The sequence below is a fragment of the Poeciliopsis prolifica genome, unplaced genomic scaffold (genome assembly GCF_027474105.1).
Source record: "Poeciliopsis prolifica strain line A6 unplaced genomic scaffold, Auburn_PproV2 SCAFFOLD004, whole genome shotgun sequence".
Classification (NCBI taxonomy): Eukaryota; Metazoa; Chordata; class Actinopteri; order Cyprinodontiformes; family Poeciliidae; genus Poeciliopsis; species Poeciliopsis prolifica.
This window is the reverse complement of record NW_026562379.1, coordinates 14,465,480-14,484,104: the sequence shown is the minus strand read 5'-3', so window position 1 is coordinate 14,484,104 and position 18,625 is coordinate 14,465,480. Positions and strand designations below refer to the sequence as shown.

General features: G+C 37.8%; 1 protein-coding gene across 3 annotated transcripts in view; it reads right to left on the bottom strand.

Moving 5' to 3' along the window:
- The window catches only part of tenm4 (teneurin transmembrane protein 4), a 212,380-nt gene that overhangs the window by 143,169 nt on the left and 50,586 nt on the right, over positions 1-18,625 (bottom strand). For all 3 annotated transcript variants that reach the window (XM_055028139.1, XM_055028140.1, XM_055028141.1), the window contains exons 2-3: positions 15,652-15,938; positions 14,469-14,741 (exon numbers count right to left, since the gene is read on the bottom strand). In XM_055028139.1, coding sequence (XP_054884114.1) covers positions 14,469-14,741; positions 15,652-15,874 — 496 coding nt within the window. In that variant the 5' untranslated portion in view covers positions 15,875-15,938. The remainder of the gene's footprint in view (positions 1-14,468; positions 14,742-15,651; positions 15,939-18,625) is intronic.

Here is an 18,625-nt window from a genome sequence, read left to right as displayed (position 1 = left end):
TTTCAGACTTCAAAGGCATGCACATGGTAATCTGCTTTAAATGGATGTTTCTGGGCCCTCTATCATAGCTCGATCATCAACTGAGCCGACTTAAACCATGGCTGAAAAAACAATGCTAATAGTGGATAATTATCAGCTTTTACTCCGTCTGCACAGGCTGCTTCATTCCCTCTCACATCACACGCAGAGGCTGGTGAATAAACACAATGGCATGAATAAATAATGACCCCACAATCCTCTTAAGATCCCCAAATGGTGAGCAGGGGGAGAAAAGACAAAAGTTTACTTTTGGTGTTTGAGAGCTAGCGGAGCCTGAAATTATGAGCGACTCATTAGGGCTACATGTGGCTTGCCTGGGGCCTTGCTGAACAAAGATGGCACTATCCCCACCCTGCCTTTTCTCAGTGCATTCTGGGCCTGGCCTAGTAAAATTCCTCAGCATACCCCTAAGAAAAAAAATGACAATTTCAATAACAGACAGTAAAGAGCTTATGCACTGCCTCAAAAACCCCAAAATCCTCTGCATCCATCAACCTTCCTCTGAATATTTAAGACTTAATGTTTCCTAGATTATATATATAGTCTGTAGTCTTTATTTATAGCTTGTAATTATTGGCTTTTGTGTCCAAAGCAAACACCTCTGTCAAAAATAATTTCTTCCTCTTATGCTCTCCGGATAGCTTATATAAAAACCCACAGTTTTGTATTTCAGACACTTTGTCAGTGTTGAAGAATTGATTTCTTTGTGCCTGCAGCTCCCACTGAGTGCATGACAGTTCAAAGGCTATCTAAAATACATGCTGTGGAGAGACTTGTGTTTCTGAGCGGTTATATAATTTACAGAATAGCAAATCGTAAAGCAAGTTGGAAATATAACCAGTGGGGCTTTGAAAGAACTGAACAAGTTACAAAAGTTTGGCTCTGAATGAATCACTGGCAGACCAAAGCATGAGCAAGAGGAAGGAAAGACAAAAAATAAAGGGCAAAAGCTTTTGAAGCATAATTAAGGGGGATTTGGTAAGTCTACAGCGATCCATTTTCCAAATTTCTATTGAGAGAAAGAATTGAAAGAAGTTGGTTCGAGTCCTAATGCTGTGAAATGGGCAGCTAAACTCTGGTTATCCTTTCATTTTCTGCCAACTCAGAAATGAATCAGAGTAAAACACTTTTTTGCCTGAACTTAATAACACCCACGCTATAGTAAATCTGTTAAAGGAGGCCAGATTCCATCAATCTGGGTTTTATAATCCTAATTTTTAAAGTCAATTACTTATGAACCCAATAAAACCTGAAAAAAATAATGTCATTAAACAGTGATAACATGACAGAACAAATTACTAAATGCAGTTAAATTTAGAGGAGACCATCCCCAACAGGGCAGGAACAATCTTTCTTTCTCTCGCTCTTTATTTCTTTCAAGAGGACAAAACAGAACTCCGTAACATTTCCTATTTGGAATGAACATCCTCAGATTAACTGCTTATCCAGGGTCGGCTGGGGAAAGTTGTAGACTAAGGAAGGAGACCCTGACTTTCCTTTCTCCAGCCATTTGGACCAGCTCCTTCAGAAGAATCCCAATCCTTTCCCAGTCCAACTAAGAAACAGTTCTTAGTTTAGTTCTTCCACATCGTCTCTACCTGGTGGCATGTGCAAGTAACACCTTAATCAATCTCTTTATTTTCGTGAACAAACTCTCGAGATACTTGGGGCAGAACTTCTTCCCCAACTACCAGAGAGAGGGGGGGGGGATGGAGAGAGGGACAGACAGATAAACACTGAAGAGTACATCTACTTTTAAGCCAACATTTGGCATTTCTGACACAGCAAGCGCCGAGGCTTACAGACTGATAGAAAGCAGCTTTTATTTGACCTGCTGGCAAAGCTGTCAATTTGTACAGATAAAGCTACTGTTCCCAGTGTGACAACATTATTCTCAAAGAAGCTCTACAAAGCAGAGTGAAAAATGCAAAGATATCCAGCTATTTTCTTTTCAATTTCCGAGGAGTGAAATTTTACTGTTATCACTTGGAAACAGAATGAAAATGAAGTGTAAAAAAAAAAATAAAATGAAAATGATGGTTTATTATATGCATGAAAATCCCATTACCACCGACCTTTTATCTAAGCGTCTTTATTTAGTAATGATAGCTCTTACAACATGAGGTCTGCAGCATATACATTTTCTGACATAAATAATTACATATCTATTTGACCTTTAGTGTTAACCTTGATAAGTTCATACCTCACCTCAACAAAAGCTTCTGCTTTAAATTTTCTAACTGTAACTTCACTTAACTTTATATTAAATATTATAACTTTCTGAGTATCATTACTGGACCTGCTTTTGAACTCAAATTTGCAAGAAATTTAAAATGTGTCATTTAACACAAACAAAAATGTTTAAATTTAAAACAAAGATTATAAACAATAATTAAAGCCTGAATCTCAGTCATCTGCACCAAGTAGAGCACAACTTCAAATGGACCAAGATACGACTCCTCACTTCATCATAGGTCGAGCACAGAGAGCATTAATCAGAGAAGCAGTCAACATGCCCTGTCAGAGATGCACTGCTCAGGTGGGAAAGTGTATGAAAAGAACAAATATGATTTGTGCACTCCACAAAGCTTTTTGCTATTTTATAGCCAAATAGCAAAAAGACAGTCAATGTTTGAAGAAAACTGCTTCTGGGCTGAAGAAAACTGCTTCTGGGCTGCGAGCCGCCTCCTTCCACACAGGCGAGGGAAGAAGGTTCAGTGGTCAGATGAGATCAAAACTGAACTTTTTGTCCATGGAAAATGCTGCATGGCAAAAAACTAGCACCATCCTGACCACATCAGTCCCGTTATAAAACTTTTTTGTGGAAGAAGCATGTTGTTTATTTTGCTGAATAAAGAACTTGAAACAGACCTATTAAATAAAATTCACTTTTTGCACAATTTTGTACTTCCATTTGAATCTACTGCTTCTAGAAACAGACAAAGCTTGAAAAACACAATAAGCATCCATTTCTAACAATTGTATTGTTTTTTTTTTTTTGTAGGATTGGGATGAGATACATTAATTTTGATTCCTTAATTACATAGAGTTTAAAATTTTGCGCAATTAATTTAATTTTTTTATACATTCAAAGGTTCTGGCTGGTGCACCCGTAAAACTGACAAGCAACGTCCAGAACAACAGCGATGGACGATAAAGCCATTTCTCTTTGGCACATCGTAATTTTTGCTTCAAAAACCAATCTAATGGGATGCTGCAAAATACTATTGTTGTGTTTTAGAAAAAAATATTGTTGGGTTTTTTAAAGTATTATTGTATTTGTCCTCCGCTTTAAGAAAAAGATATGCTTTATGTTGGTCTATCACATAAAATCCTAATAAAACATGTAATATAGATCTATTTTTTGCAACAACAACAAAAAAAGACATGCATAATTTTCATTATGAATGTGATTTTATGTCAGATGCTTAAGGTACCTCTTAGCCAGACTTTTGATAGCAACAGAAATATTTAACTTCTTGATGTAGGAACTTTAGCAGATTATTAAAGCACAAAAGTTCAGTGTCTAGATCTCTGTCTTAGACATTTACACATCAGAGGTGACTAGTAATGAGGGAAAATATTCAGCGAGAAAGTGTAATTGCTTTTACGTTACATTAGAGCAACAGCATGTTATGATCTCCGCTTCCTGAGCTTCAATAACAGCTGCTAATTGCTTTCCCTAAAGATAACTGTTCAGAGTTACCTGGAACTTTATTGTAAGGCGGCAGTACAATCGAGCCAACCAGAAGACATAAGAAACACAAAGAGTTTTTTTTGTGCTGTTTATTAGTTTGCAAACTATTCATTTACAATGAATTCAATATGTTTTTATTTTATTAGTGTGTATTTTTTTGTCTGATTATATGACAAAGTGCATTTTGTAGTTGACCGATTCAAATAGACTGATTCAGAAAACCCAATCATGTATTTTACACATAACATTCCCCAAAACTTACATTAATATAAGATGAGCATAGATAATTGACAGTGTTTTAAATGGATCTGTCTAAGTGAGGAACAGAAGTGGTAAGCCCAGACCAGGATGATCCTCTACAGAGAAGCGCTCATCCTGCTCCATGCTGAGCTTTGAGTTGTGGTGAGCCCCCCCGAGCTTTAGTGGTAAGATGGGTCCTGATGTGCTGTTGGTTTAGACAGTGGGGATGAGGGTATGCAACTCCACTGATAACAACCCCCAAACTGTCCACAATGGCCTCTAAACCCCAGCAAATTAGGCTGCAAATGAGCCAGAGAATTTTTTTCCCCCCCTACTAATCCATGATCTGAGCGGGGACTCTGCCAAAAAAGTAAACAAATAAATAACTTCACAAGAAATACTGGGGGTGAAAATAACCACGGCTGTGAGCCGGGAAACCGCTAGTGATTTCTTTGAAGCCTCATTTTGCCCGATACTCCACCGCTGCAGTGCAATTCCTGTGACCGCTTCCAAAACAAGCTCCCATGTTGAGCTCGATAAGGAGGCAGTGAAATTACAGATCCCAATCCCACATGAAACACTCTCCCCTGCAGCATGTGATCGCATTCTGTATTCGAGATGTCAGACGGAAAAGTTGCATCACACTCTTGCTTTTTGACTAAAGTCATTACGTTTCTATCTGCAGGGAAACTGACACCATTATGTAAAAGTGGTGCTGTGGAAGAATCAGCCTGTTCTTTAGACGTTCAAACGTTCAGCTCTGAATTCAAAGCGAAATCCTTTTCAACCCTAATTTTGAACAAAACAATATTGTCTCTAACTAGCATGCAGTGTTTTTATTCTGAATTAATTTCAGTTTATGATTATATTCAGGGTGGAATTACATATTTTTGTTTTGTTATAAGCCTGTCACAAAGGACGGAAACTAAACAGGGCTAATTTACCAGAATAATTTAGTGCACAGAATTAAAAGTGAGGAGTATGATTAAGAGTAAAACCCTGCAGGGCATTGGAACAAGCTTAAAGAGTCATTCTGTGCCGTCTGTTGAACCATTCGAGGCAAGCTAACACACTCAGAATGAAAATTACAGTCTACTGCAACACACCGCAATGTCCGCACCATGTGAAACAATGATATCTGTAACACAGTGAAGCATGGAGAAATTGGCTGGTGGCAAGAATCAGAACATTTTCAGCTTGATCGTCCATGACAGATGACGGGCTGGTCTGAAATTGACAAATCCTATCTTTGGCCAATCAGTGAGTGCATCATACAAGGCAGTGGTGAGAATAAGAATTCTCATACTGAGGAGAGAAGAAGCAATTTATAAGAAACTGTGTTTTCAGCGACATGGTGGATCATGTGTGTGGCTCAAGCAGGAGAGAGAGTGAGAAAGAACAGATCTTGAAGCAGATAACAGGAAGGTTAAACTAAGCTGCTCTGTTCTTACCATGTTTCAAAGCTCTGCTGTGAAACATGCAGAATTAAGAATTCAACCGCCTTTTAAAAATCTTAGACTAAATTTCATTTTTTCAGTGTAGCGATTGAATATTTTTTAATGATTTAATTGCAGCGTTTGTAATTAATTAATCACATCTTAATCAAAAATTGTACATCAACAAAATAAGCGACCTCGCTCACCCTTCCCTTTCTGAGCCTCTACAGACTAGCAGCAGTAACAATTAGCTAAAACTAGGTAGAGCTGAGCGCCTCCTGAGTTTATAAAAAACTATTTCTTAGTACAACACTCATGAGAACAGTTGTAAATGAGAATAACTGTTGTGATGATGTGCTGAAGGCAAAGTGTAAGAAAGAGCAAAAGCTTTTTAGAGAGATACAGGCCCAATTTTGAGGTGCCAAATTATGAAGTCAAATTTCTTTTAAATTATGTTTTATACAGACAGCATTTTGTAATTACTGAAAATAAGCTGGTTATCTTCAGTTATGGTGCTATAAAATGGCATTATGAGGGTAGAAAATACATAATATCAACCCTTTAAGAAATCAGAACTAGAAAGAAAACCAAAAAAGAAAGTGACCAGAATTTCTGACCTTTATAATAGGCTGAATAGTTTTGATTTGCAAAAGGCAAGGAGATAGAATAACAGCGGAAGATATAAAAAAAACCTGTTACTCTTAAAATATACTGCTTCACTTATGGCACCTTTCCATAAGAAGCCTCGTATCTATGGTTCCGACGACTTGCTGATAAAAGCACTAATGACTCCAATACTGTAACTCAGATATATCCCATCTAATTGGAAGTCTGATGTTGCTTCCCCAGCACAGGCTGCTGATGCTGAGGCAAAGCTCTGGAGATTCACTTCAAAGTTAACACACATCTTAAATGTGGACTGGGTATCAAAGCCATTTGCTCAGACACCTCCAAAGGGTGTGGCCATCAGCAGCGGTGTTTTAGTATGCACAGCCTGCAAGGTACACGACTGAGCTACACGGGTTTGTATCAAAGCATAACAGTACTGTTTGTTCTGTGGTTATTTTTGGAAAGCTATCATTATGCAAAGAATGCATTTTTAATGTGAGTTCGCATTTTCTTTCATCTGTTGTGACTAAGAAGTCGGGAGAATAATGATCAAAAACATGAGGGGAGGAAAAAAAATAATAATCCTGGTTGAAGTTAGTTTTGACATTGTAGAGTTTATGTTTCTGGGTCGGTTTGAAGTTCTGTTTTACATTATTTGGTCAATTTAGAAATCCATAAACAAAAAGTGGATTTTAAATAGACTTGAATTCCACATAGTAAATATAGCGAGCAAGCACACTATACCACAGTAGATGCTTTTGTATGCAGTGGTAATGTGGATGGAGCCAGAAATAATAGAACTGAACAAAAGTTCTTTCAATAGTTGGACGGGTGACAGCTGATGTACTTCCCATTCAAGTTCAAATCTGCAGGAGATTTACTTTTCAAAGCCCCTCTGCTTTTTTAGAAGGGAGGCGTGACACGTTTCACAAGGAACACCTGTCTCTCACAGACACTCGTGCTACGTTCAAAGTTTCAGACGCTGAAAACCACCCCGAAGCGCTTAACCTCAATCTTTCAACAGTTCAAAGTCTCGCAAGAATCTTACACTCTCCAAAAAAAGCACCTGATAGGGTTAACAAGGGAATAAATCACTATGGAGTTTTAACAGACTGCATGGTTTTTTTTTTTTTTTTTACCCCCTGCTTTGTTTTATGATTCATTAAAGGCAGAGTGTGTGGGAGTCGGTGATATCTGGTGGTAAAAGATGCAGACTGCCACCAACAAATTGAACCCCACAGCGTTGTCTCTGTCACAGCATGCAGGACTGGGTACCGAAGCCGCCTGACGTTCATCGCTGCCCTGTGTTGTGCACAAAAACCCCCCAAAAAACTATCTAATGTGGTGTAAGCTCGCATCAACTTTAACAGTGAGAAGGATGTTTGGCTCAATCTGAGGAGCACACTGCACTGAAAATGTACTGTTGACTAGAAATGCACCTGTGTGATTCTAACGGTATAAGCTTGAGTTAAAATACCAGATAATATAAGACAAACATCTACCAAGACATAAATGAGTTGATTTAAAATTAAAAAGTAAGAATAGTCTTTGCTGCTGGTAAAACAACATAATATTAAATATATAGCATAGCTTTTCACTGTTATTTTTATCTTATATGGACAAGGTAACTGTGCTTCCAATGCTCCACTATGCAGATAAGAATAAAAATAGCAGTAGTTGCCCGCATAAAGTTGAGCTTCATATCACTGTAAAACTTTGTTGACATGTTGACAATAATTGTACTTATTGATATAGTAATACCACACTTTACATGTGCAGTTTTTCAGATTCTAAACTGCATTCATTATGAAAAAAAGAAAAGAAAAAAAACGTTATTACAATCAAAATGGAGGTGATGTTTTTCCAGTCGTAAATAAAAGTAGTTACTGAAACAAATTGAAGGAAAGCACATGTACTGTATTACTAATGTTTTACCACACTTTGAAACATGCGGCCTTTAGCCCGGTGAAGAAAAATTCACTTCAGCAGTGAATCATGGGAAGTTAAAATTGGAAATCAAAGAACAAAGTGCTGACTTTGATTTAGAACAAGGCCGGTGCATATATTAATGTTTCTAGGTGTTTTAAAAAACTTTGTTGCTGTGCCTTATAGTGAGGTGCGCTCTATAGTCCAGAAAATATGGTAATCATAAGTTTTCAATCCATCGTATTTGCAACTTGAAATTGCCATTTTTCAAATAAAAAAAGCCCTTTTGTAAACAGAATACCTGAAATGATATTCTAAATCCTAGAGATTTATTGAATTACAAAGGGACTCATTACTTTCCACAATCACCACATGCTTTCTGCAGATGACTGATTACTGCACAGTGATCAGCTTAATTTAAATCAGATGTCCACTGTTGCTAAACACTCACTCTGGAGGGGGGATTGCTGCAAAGCCAATGACCAGATGCAATCAATCGAGCTTCAAGAAGCCCAGCACACACTGTACAATTCTGAAAATGTTGCAGAACCAGAACGGGTCACACTGTACCAGAAATTCCTGTCACACTGTGTGATAGATGATGCCAAACTTGACTTGTTGCTTCAGCACTGTTTGATTTGTTCATATATTTTTGTGTAAATGTTGGAGTATTTTTTCTTCCAAAGTGCCTGGAGGTTGATTTTTCCTTTTTGTTTTTTTTTCCCCCAATTTGGACAGTGTAAATATGCTCAACTTAATATAATTAGTTCTAAAAAGTATATATTTTTTTCAGTGCAAGTGATTTTCATATTTCAATCAATGTTATCCTGTTTCTCTGAATATGAAAAAGAAATCTAACGTCTTGTATGCCAAAGCCTGGTATGCATACACACCAGCAGCGAGAGAGTTCGTCAAAATGTCTCTGCAGAATGAGGCTTAACTGTCTTGGAGCATTCGAAGCTTCGGCAGTAAAAAAAGCAATCTCTTACGCAATCTGTTGTGACAGTTGTAAGACTCATGTCTGCCATCGGGTCTGCTAATTTTGTGCCACTAGCAGCTTTTCTATCACAGCGTGGAACCGAGTCAGTCAAACTTTCAATTATTTTTTTAATCATTGACAAGGTAGCTCCTTTAAGATCCAAACAGGTGCTTTTAAATCAAACATCTTTTTGATCATTTAGATTAAACGAATACACAACCACAAAATCTTGCTTTGAGAAGATTAAATTGAATAATGTGAGAAAAGGTATTTTTTTCCTGAAGCACTTCATTCCAAATCCCAATCAGGAGAAGCTATTGTGAACAAGAAATAAACACCTTTTCTGTCTGCATCTAACAAAGAATGCAAAAAAAAAATAAAAAATCTGTTACATGCAACATTTACACTTCAGTCTTTAAGCTAAAAGAAAAGGGGCCGCCACTCAATTGCACCCCAGAATAAGATCAGAACTTGGCTTTGCGTACATTTATAAATGCATCTCCTCAATCAATAAACAATGAAACTCCCTGGAGGATAGAGTAAGAGAAAGCAAAAATAAATACACAACTAACCACCCACTGGAACTAATTACATTTTTGCCATAGAAAAACACCAGCGCCAGTCCCACCAATGTTTTTTCTCTGAGAAAGAACTGTGTAGGCTTTAGCGGCATTATTTTCTCTCCACAGGTTATGGAACACATGAATAACACTCCCTGAATGGGTCTTGTGGTTATCGTCTGTTCTGGTTCTCGTAGTCAAAGAAATATAATAGCCAAGTCACAATGGTCGGGGGGAAAGTTGGGATTAGAACGCACATCTGGATAGGCTGTTACTGGGAATAAACCAAGAAAAGCAAAACCTCTAAACGCAGCAGACTGCCTTTTCTTCGTGCCGCTGAGCCTCAGTGAAACGTAGAGTGAGTCAGCAGTGGCAGGCTGCCTTAAGTGTCTTTGAGGGACTCCCTAGGGAAGAGGAGCAGCATGGGGAGGATGAACATGTACATCGCTGTACAAGCTCAATGGATGCAATTTTAAGGCTTTCTAACTCATAATACGGAAAATGCACATTATATTAACATTCACTTAGGTGTCCAACATAAGCATTGTAGTTTGGGGAAGAGAGAGTGTGCATAAGAATCACCATGGGGTTTTAAATTTAGTGAACCAAAGTTGATTTTACTAAATGAGATTTAAGGCTACCAAAGAATCTTTAATTGTAAAAGATTTGTTGACTTTTTTTTAGCCTCAGCTTGATTCTGCAACTTTAAAGAGGATCATGATAAATTGAAGATGTTGGTCTGAATATGATGTACATTTTCTTTTTAACCTAAAAGTTATTTGTGATACATAAAAACTCAAAACATGTATATCTTTTGCCTACAGAAGTTGCCATTTTTTCACTTGTGCAATTCATGCCAGACTGATGCATTTTAAGTGGATTTGAGTCTAAACAATAAACAAGATAAAGTTATAGAGGCAGACGACCTTCATGTCTGCCCCACAAGACATCTGGAATAAAGCAAAATGCCTTAAAGTTTTTATGTGATGTTATAAACAGGATATCTGTTGAAACAAATGAGTGATCGGATTGTGATCTATTGTTTTGCTGTATTAGCTAGAGCTAACACCGTTAGCAGGAGCTGACAATGTACGAGTTCAGAACCAAAAGGTTGAGGCGTTTGAGTGTTTTTGGACATGACTAACACCAAGAGATGCTTTTAGTTTATAGGTAGTTTTCCAACATGGTTTATTCTTTGCTAGGAAAAGCAGCTAAGAAATCAAAATATAAAATGGAAATATGTAAATGTTTAGGGAACATCATATTGTTTTTATTTATTTATTTATTTTTTGCAATTCACCTGCCAGTTGTTAGGAAAATAATGCATTCATTTTCAACTTATCAGGGAAATGCCAACAGTCTAACTTACTTCATGCATTTGCTTAACTAATGTTTGCGCTACACATTCAGTGTGTCCCAATGAGGATAACGGTGTTCATCGTTATCACACACCAACTGCAGAGTAATCATCGTGAAAACCATCATAACAAGGAAGGCATTTTGTTCACAAAACAGAACTGACGGCCTGGAATCAAAGCATCAAGAAAATTGTTCTGAAATTGCTATTGCTTATTTGCATGCATTAAACCAGGGTCAAGAAAGTCACATGTAAAGACGGGGGAACAGCCCAGCGGCTTGAATACATTAAAGCACACTAAATGGTTTGTTGATTTAAAGAGATTAAAGCACACACAGGAAGGCCTGCTCGATGGATTTTAATTAACTTGCCATATATAAATTGTATGTTATCTGGCATTACTGAATTAAATGCTGAATACAAGTGCTCTTTCTGCTTGGGTGAGTGGAATAAAAGGCTACTTAGAATCTTGATTGGGTCTTACACACGCATGATACTGCAGCTACGGGGCCCTGAAAACATTCCAGCCTACCGACCCCCTGAACAGCCATCCAAGGAGAGTCTCTTTAATTATGTACAATACAGCCAAGCTCAAGTCCCCTGGCACCCCGGATGATCAAGCAGAGGGATGCCGTGCTCTCTGCCGGAGTCATCTGACCAAATGGATTCCACTTCCAAGAGTCATTTCTGTCAGTTATAATAAGAAGCTAATACATAACATGACGCACGCTGAAATGCAAACGATTCAGAGTTTTCTGCAAGGATATGCAGGGCAATTACAATTTTTGCCGCCAGAGCCTTGATGAGCTCCTCTGTCTGTGAAGTACCCCGGGAACAATTTCATAAATCTGCCATATAATATGCATGATTTAGGTTAATGCTTAACGCTGCATCTTATGAAACAGATCTAGTACACCAGAAAAATTAGATAACCCAGTTGAATTGAGACAGAAGTAAGTAAATGTGGAAAATGTTGCACTAGGATGACAACATAATGTTATAAGCAAAGTGTACAGCCTACAAACTTTACTGAATATACACAAAGATCATCTTATTTACATGAATAAATAAGAAACAATAAAATAATACTTGTTGAAACTATAGAAAACTGAACAACAATACAGAAATATTGTTGATCCTTTGGTTGAAAGACAGTGGTGGGCACACTTGAACTAATCCACTAATATGCTAACAGCAGAGCTAACTTTTTATTAGCTCCATATCTCACTTTGAAAACATTTAAACATTTTTTGGGATAAATTCTAGAGCACTAATTTACTCGGCTGTTTTGCACACTTTCATTAGAATAAAGTTCAACGTCTATTGTTTTTGTCATGATGTTAAGCATTCTGCAAGTAGATATACATTTAGATTTGTGCTTTCATCTTGAAGTGGCTGAAGATTGTATAAGTAGCAGTTTTGCGTCCTCTCCTTATGTTCTCTACTCATGATTGGGCGCAGTTTGTTTTTTTTTTTTTCTCTTCCCAGGACTTATCGTTTTAGAACAGTTTAAAATCTATTGATGTTCTGCTCGCTTTCTGACCGCACCCCCGTCGTGGTCAATCAGGCAGCAACAGAGTTAGCAATCCTCAACAAATGTAAAATTCAAAGGTTTATTTTAAAGAATTACTTTCTGAAGCTCCTGAAGTACAACAGAGCATATAGATGTGCAATAATACATTTGACCTTGTTGAGGACGATATAAGACGTCACTGATGCTTGGTGTATATCAAAATAGTTGAATTTAATGCTTTAGCTTCTGCTAAACATCATGTTAGTACATTGCTTCAGCATTAGTGGAACTAATGCTTATGAATGGTGCTGTAACTGGTGCCCACCACCAATGTTCCCTCTAAGCTGCGCGCCTGCGCAATCGCGCACTGCTCAGATATTCGCAGCGCACAAGAAAATCTATGTAGCGCATAAAATAAAGTCCAACGTAAAGTGGATGTTGAGCTCAGACATCAGTTTTGACTATGGACCAATAAATTTTTTTTTCTGTACTACTTTGTGATCGAACTCAGTGAGTGACAGGAATCCAGCCAATGATACGATACGGTTCACTTTCCAGCCAATGATACGATACGGTTCACTTTCGCTACGCAGCCAATCAGCACATGCTGATTGGCTGTGTGTACGTGGGTTACGTGCCTTGGTCATATGCGCCGTGCAGGTGAGAATAGTGCGGTAGAGTTAGGAAACGTGAAAGCCATCACCTTATCATGTCTACGTGAGACATCCACTCACCAAGTCAAAGTAAAAAAACAGAAATGCACTTCTTCTAAGATCAAATGGAATCAAATCAAATGAAAGCAATGTTCTGCATTTGATATTGAAATGTTGAGTTCAGATTTTTGACTTGTACACTGGCAAAGAAGTATGAGGCCATTCTCCTCCACCCACAGATTATGGAGGCCATTAACAGTCAATATGCTGAATTCAAGAACATAAAGCAAGAAGCAGACTGACCATCAACCTGGGCTAAGTGTACAACCACTGGAGAAGTGAGAAGACGTGAGAAGGGCAGACGTGAAAAAAACTGTAATTAAATATTTTACAAGAATTTATACTGCATCACAAGCTACAGAAAACATTTCATTGTGCAAAATGTGAATGTTTTAATATGAACAAACATTTATGTCTGAAAGGTGTAATGTCTCATTTCTCACCCTGGCTGAAGCAGGACTCTTACTTATAGCATGCATCTCATGAACAGCAATGTATTCTTTTCTTTTTTTTTATTTTAATTGAGCAAATTACTTAAATTAAAAGCAAACGAATGAAAATTGCTGATGTAATTTGATTTTTTTAATAAGCCATGCAACTTTCTATGATCCCAGATTTATGATACTTGTGCGTGGCCACACCGTGTACACTGATGATGCTCACAGTGGTCCTCAGTGTGCCCAGGAAGCTTGTGTGTATGCCCAGACACATGAAAAATTAGAGGGAACATTGCCCACCACTGAAAACCATTCTTACCTCTCATACCAAGGCACAAAAAAAACTTCCCAAATCCTCCTTAAAGTCACAAACTGTAACCTGCCAGGCAGTTTTCCTGCCAAAGTCAACAACGGAATATTGACTGAAACATAATAATGTGCAGACAAACATCACAATCATCCAGGATTGATAAGATATAGCCCTGCACTCACTTTCTGTCTCATGCACAAGACTGATAATCGATTCATTGACATTGGATCAATTCTTTTCTGTCAGGTGGTTTTTGCAGCATTATTTCTGAACATTATGTCTCTGCTGGGAAAGTTATGCAACAATATACTCCAAAGTATGACTCACATAGATTTATGTATGATAAAAAAGTGCTTTTTTTTCTTTTTCTCTCTGCTTCTCGCTTCAAAACGTTATCATTTGATAACGTTTTATTGAAATGCTGTTTATCTACCAGACAAAACGTGCAAGAGGTCAGAAAACAATTTAGCTGCCTGATTATCTATTTAAATGGGTATTGAAAGCAGCTAAGCTTTCTTAGCAAAATATTTGAAAGGTAAAAAGTGAGCAGTTGAAGCTCATATTCAGTTGAACCAATGTGATAACACTGTGGTCCAGGAATGGCAGGTGTTTTGACGAAATTGAGGAGGGGAAAAAAAAGTCAAGTTCCTACCGTTTTCTGTGTTCTCGTGTTCAGTATCAGTGAGTGTTAGGTTGGAGTTGGCTCTGCTGGAGAGACACGAGCTGCGGCCCGACTTGGTGTTGCTGCGGCCCCAAAGCCTGACCGCGTGTTCCGGGGACATGACGCCGTCAGTCTCTGTGTCTGCGTCAGAGCCCACGCTGACTGAGTAGTCACGGTGAGGCAGCCCCATGTCGCTCCTGTACGTAGCTACATGCGATGGAAGGCCATCTCCAAAGCCGAGGTCTCGCAGGGAAAAGTCCGTCCCTACAGTGAGATGATAAACGGCGCTCTGGAAATGAGCATTTGAACCTCAAAGCAAAATCAGCAAATTTATCTCAACTGGAAGGTAAGAAACCTAATATAGAGCAATTTCATTCAGTGTTGAAGGAATTAAGTATACAGTATATATTTAGCTTTTAAATGCCTTATTAGATCTTTTAATTATGTTAAGTGCTGCCCCTTATGGATATGGGTTGGTGGTTTTACACACTAGAGGTGGTTTTGCAAGTCAGAAAGAAAAAAATAAAAATTTCAAAGTCAAATATTCCCTAGTTTATTGTTTTTTTGTTAGATTAAAAATATTTACTTCATAACTACATATTTATTTGACCACCTAAATATGTAGCTCCAAATGAAATATTTAGTTTGAAATTTGTTTAAATATTTAAGTCCAAGTTAATTATTTAGTTTGGAAGATAAAAATTTAGTTTGGAGCTATGACAAAAATAAAGCATTTTCTTTTATTGCGTAACTTTACAAACTCCATTTCATATATGCAGTCATCTCCCACTCATGGATTTAGAAAGATCATTTTTAAATCTCACTGACACAATAATTCTAGTTACAACCAAGGTGACTTTAAAACTAACATGAGGGAGCAAAAGTCAAAGAAACACCTTTAGCTAAACAATGCTAAAGAAGCTTTGTAGACGATTTAAAAATGCACTAATTTCCAGACTGCACCTTAAAGCCTCACCAACTAACTTCAAAAAGAAGAAAAATTAGATACACTTAGGTTTAAACATTATGTGTACCTGTTTTCCTTTGAGTTTTAAAACATCTTACAATTTTGCAATTATTGGCTTGTTTCCCCTCTGTTTATTGTTAATAAAATTGAGTACAAAATAATTGAATAGCTTGTTACAGACTAGTGGATTTTTGATTTTGTTCTAACCTTGCCGGCTGAATTCATCCACTTCGTGGTGAACCATTTCCTTCACACGGCTGCCGTACACCATCCTCGAGTCGTGGTCAAAGGCTTTGAGTGTTTCGCTGGAGCTGTAGGATTTAGAGTTGGGTTTACCATCTTCGCTGTCTGCGGAGGAGCTGGTGTAACGGCGCTCGGTGTCCTGCCGGGTCGTGAGCGAGCGATAGGGTCTGCGTTCCTTCACCTCCATGGCTGCCTCCTCTCTACTTTCAGATGAAAATGTTGGTTGTAACTCCGGTTCAGTTTGAATGATTCTGTAGAAAAAAAAATACAAGTTTTATAAATATATGTATATTCAATGTATGGAAGACTCAAGAAGGTAGTGAAATGTCTGTTTGTCCACCTACTGATAGACCAGGAAAGGAAAACAACTACTTGTTGTACATTTTACAAATCTGGATGTTATTGTTGGAAGAAATTCATAAAAAGCCTCATTGAAGTTTGGCTATAGGAGTGAAGGGGAGACAAATATGCAGGAGGACAATAAAACCCAAAATGCTACTTTTTGGCCTCATGTGGAAAACACGCTACATTCACATTGGTAAATGTGACACAAATGATACTTTTTGCCCATATGAGACTTTTTTAGCCCGTTCAGAATCTCAATGGCCCAATTCTGATCTTTTCATCACCCAATAATTCAGTTTGTGCCACTTCCACAAATGATGCCGATACATATCTGATGGTTTTCGATGTGTCTGCAGTCTGAACAGGCATGTTGGATTTTACTCGATTTTTACATAGTTGATGCATCGTGTATGTATGGGTATGTGGTAAAACCAAACAAAAGGCAATCGCTATTATTTGCAATTTAAATATTGCACCGCTGTGTGACATCGCCGCTGCTGTATTGTTAAAGAAATATCATCTGTTCATGTCTCAGAAACAAACATCCAAAATCAAGTTCACAGGAAATAAAAGGAAAACCCGGTTACTTCAACACAACCAAAGGTTAGAGCAGCACTTGGATGAGTCACTTCACAAACTTCACAAACTGTCTTAAACAGTTTGTGTTTAACTGTTCACAGCTGGAGGTTTTTGCATGACGCAGTCCACTGCACCCACCTTTCAACTAATAAAATATGACACAACAAATCATGCAACTATAAACTTCGTGATACGAGTCTCCCACAAATATTGCAGTTCATAATTTGCACAGAAAATGCTGGGTGTCCGGCGTGTGGAAAAAGTGGCAGGTGTCCTGCCTTGAATTGTGTTGTTTACAGGCGACAAATCATCCCGAGCCTGAGAGCTGCCGTGCCAAACACATCCAGGGGCCACTGTGAGCCAGCAGAGGTGATTAAAATCTGCATCGTAAAGCCTCAACTGCCAAACAGCACACCCAGGATAAGATCAATAGGAGAGAGAGGAAATTTTAGTATTCAGCCATGCACCATTTTCCCCCCCACTTGCCTTCAAGGACAAAATACTGAAGTGAATATTGAAAAAAAAATAAAAATTGCAGTGTCAGTGAAACATAGGATGAATCGATGTGTAATTTTACAGTAGTTCAGTGATGAGGGCCGTGCATGTGTCTCATTTAAAGTTACCAAGTGTTTTAGGACATTAAGTTGGATTAACAAATGTCAATATGCGAGTAAACTGCATTAAACGTTTGGAGGCCGTTTATTTAAAGCTTAAGTATAGTCAACTGCAAAGCTTTTGTCACAACCCTATATTTTAATAAAAAAAGGGTTAAAAATCTAAAAAATGCAGTCCAAATTTGGACATTGATAAATCAGGTACAGATAAATCCTTAAAGAGTATGTATTATGTATTTTCCAGAAAAATAGTGCCATTTTATATTACAATCAAAAAACTATGTTACCTTCAGCTATTAAAAAATATTGTACACATCAAACATAACTTAAAATAAATTTGACTTCCTTGAAATTTATCCTCTCTCTCTTCAAGAATCTCCTTCTCTCTCTGATACTTTGCCTTCACATCACATCACTACGACATCACAACAATGCTCCTCCATACCGTTTACAACCGTTCTTTGGAGAGTTGGGCTGAGATATAATTTGCATTATAAGCTCAGCAAATGTGCAGTTCCACAAGGGGTTTGCTAATTGCTGCTGCTGCTAGTCTGCAGAAGGCACATGGGGAGGCAGACGTTATGTAAGGCAGAAGTTTGGCTGGAGACGCTTGGTGAGAACAACTGCTTAGGCACCTCTTAATGGCTGCCAGAGATTAAAGGATTCCTCAAAAATGAATGCAATGCTAAAAGCTACAGTCCGGGTATGTTTTTAATGATGGAATAACATTTAAAAAAAAAAGGTAAAAACGTTTATTTTAAATTGCTAAGTCATACATAATACATCTCATTTAATTTTAGGAATTCTGTGATCAACTGGATCTTAAAATGAGCATCAGTTGATGCTCAGTTGAAAAGTGATCTTTTCCACTTTTCTTATCCATCTTTGCAAAGGTCTGAAAATCAGCCACAGTCCCCTTCTGCTCGGCTGTCAGAGCGCTGCCTGACAGACCCGCCCACCAGGTCACATCTGCTCTCACTTAACAATAGTCACCCCACTGTTGGACACTTAGCAACTTTGCAACAATATTCAGCGACTTAAAAAGAAAGAACAAAAATTAGTGTCAGCCAAAAATTTTATTGGCAGGTCTGTCTTTTTAAAGAACCTGTGATTGGCCAGAAAACGGCAATCGATGCACCTGTCCCTCCATAAAAATAAAATCCTATTCTAGAAATTGTGTCTGTTTACAAAAGAGAATCCAGCTGTATTAACTGCTGTAATAACGTAAAAGATTATCACTGAAGTTTAATAGTCTGTTCATCATTTTTTCAAACGCAGCTTCATGGCTAAATTCCCATAAATATTTTAGTTTCTACTTCTGCTTCGACATTACTCAGCCCCTTTAAGCAAAAATTAATTACAACTCATTCTAGAAGGACACATAACTGTTTTCAACAAGA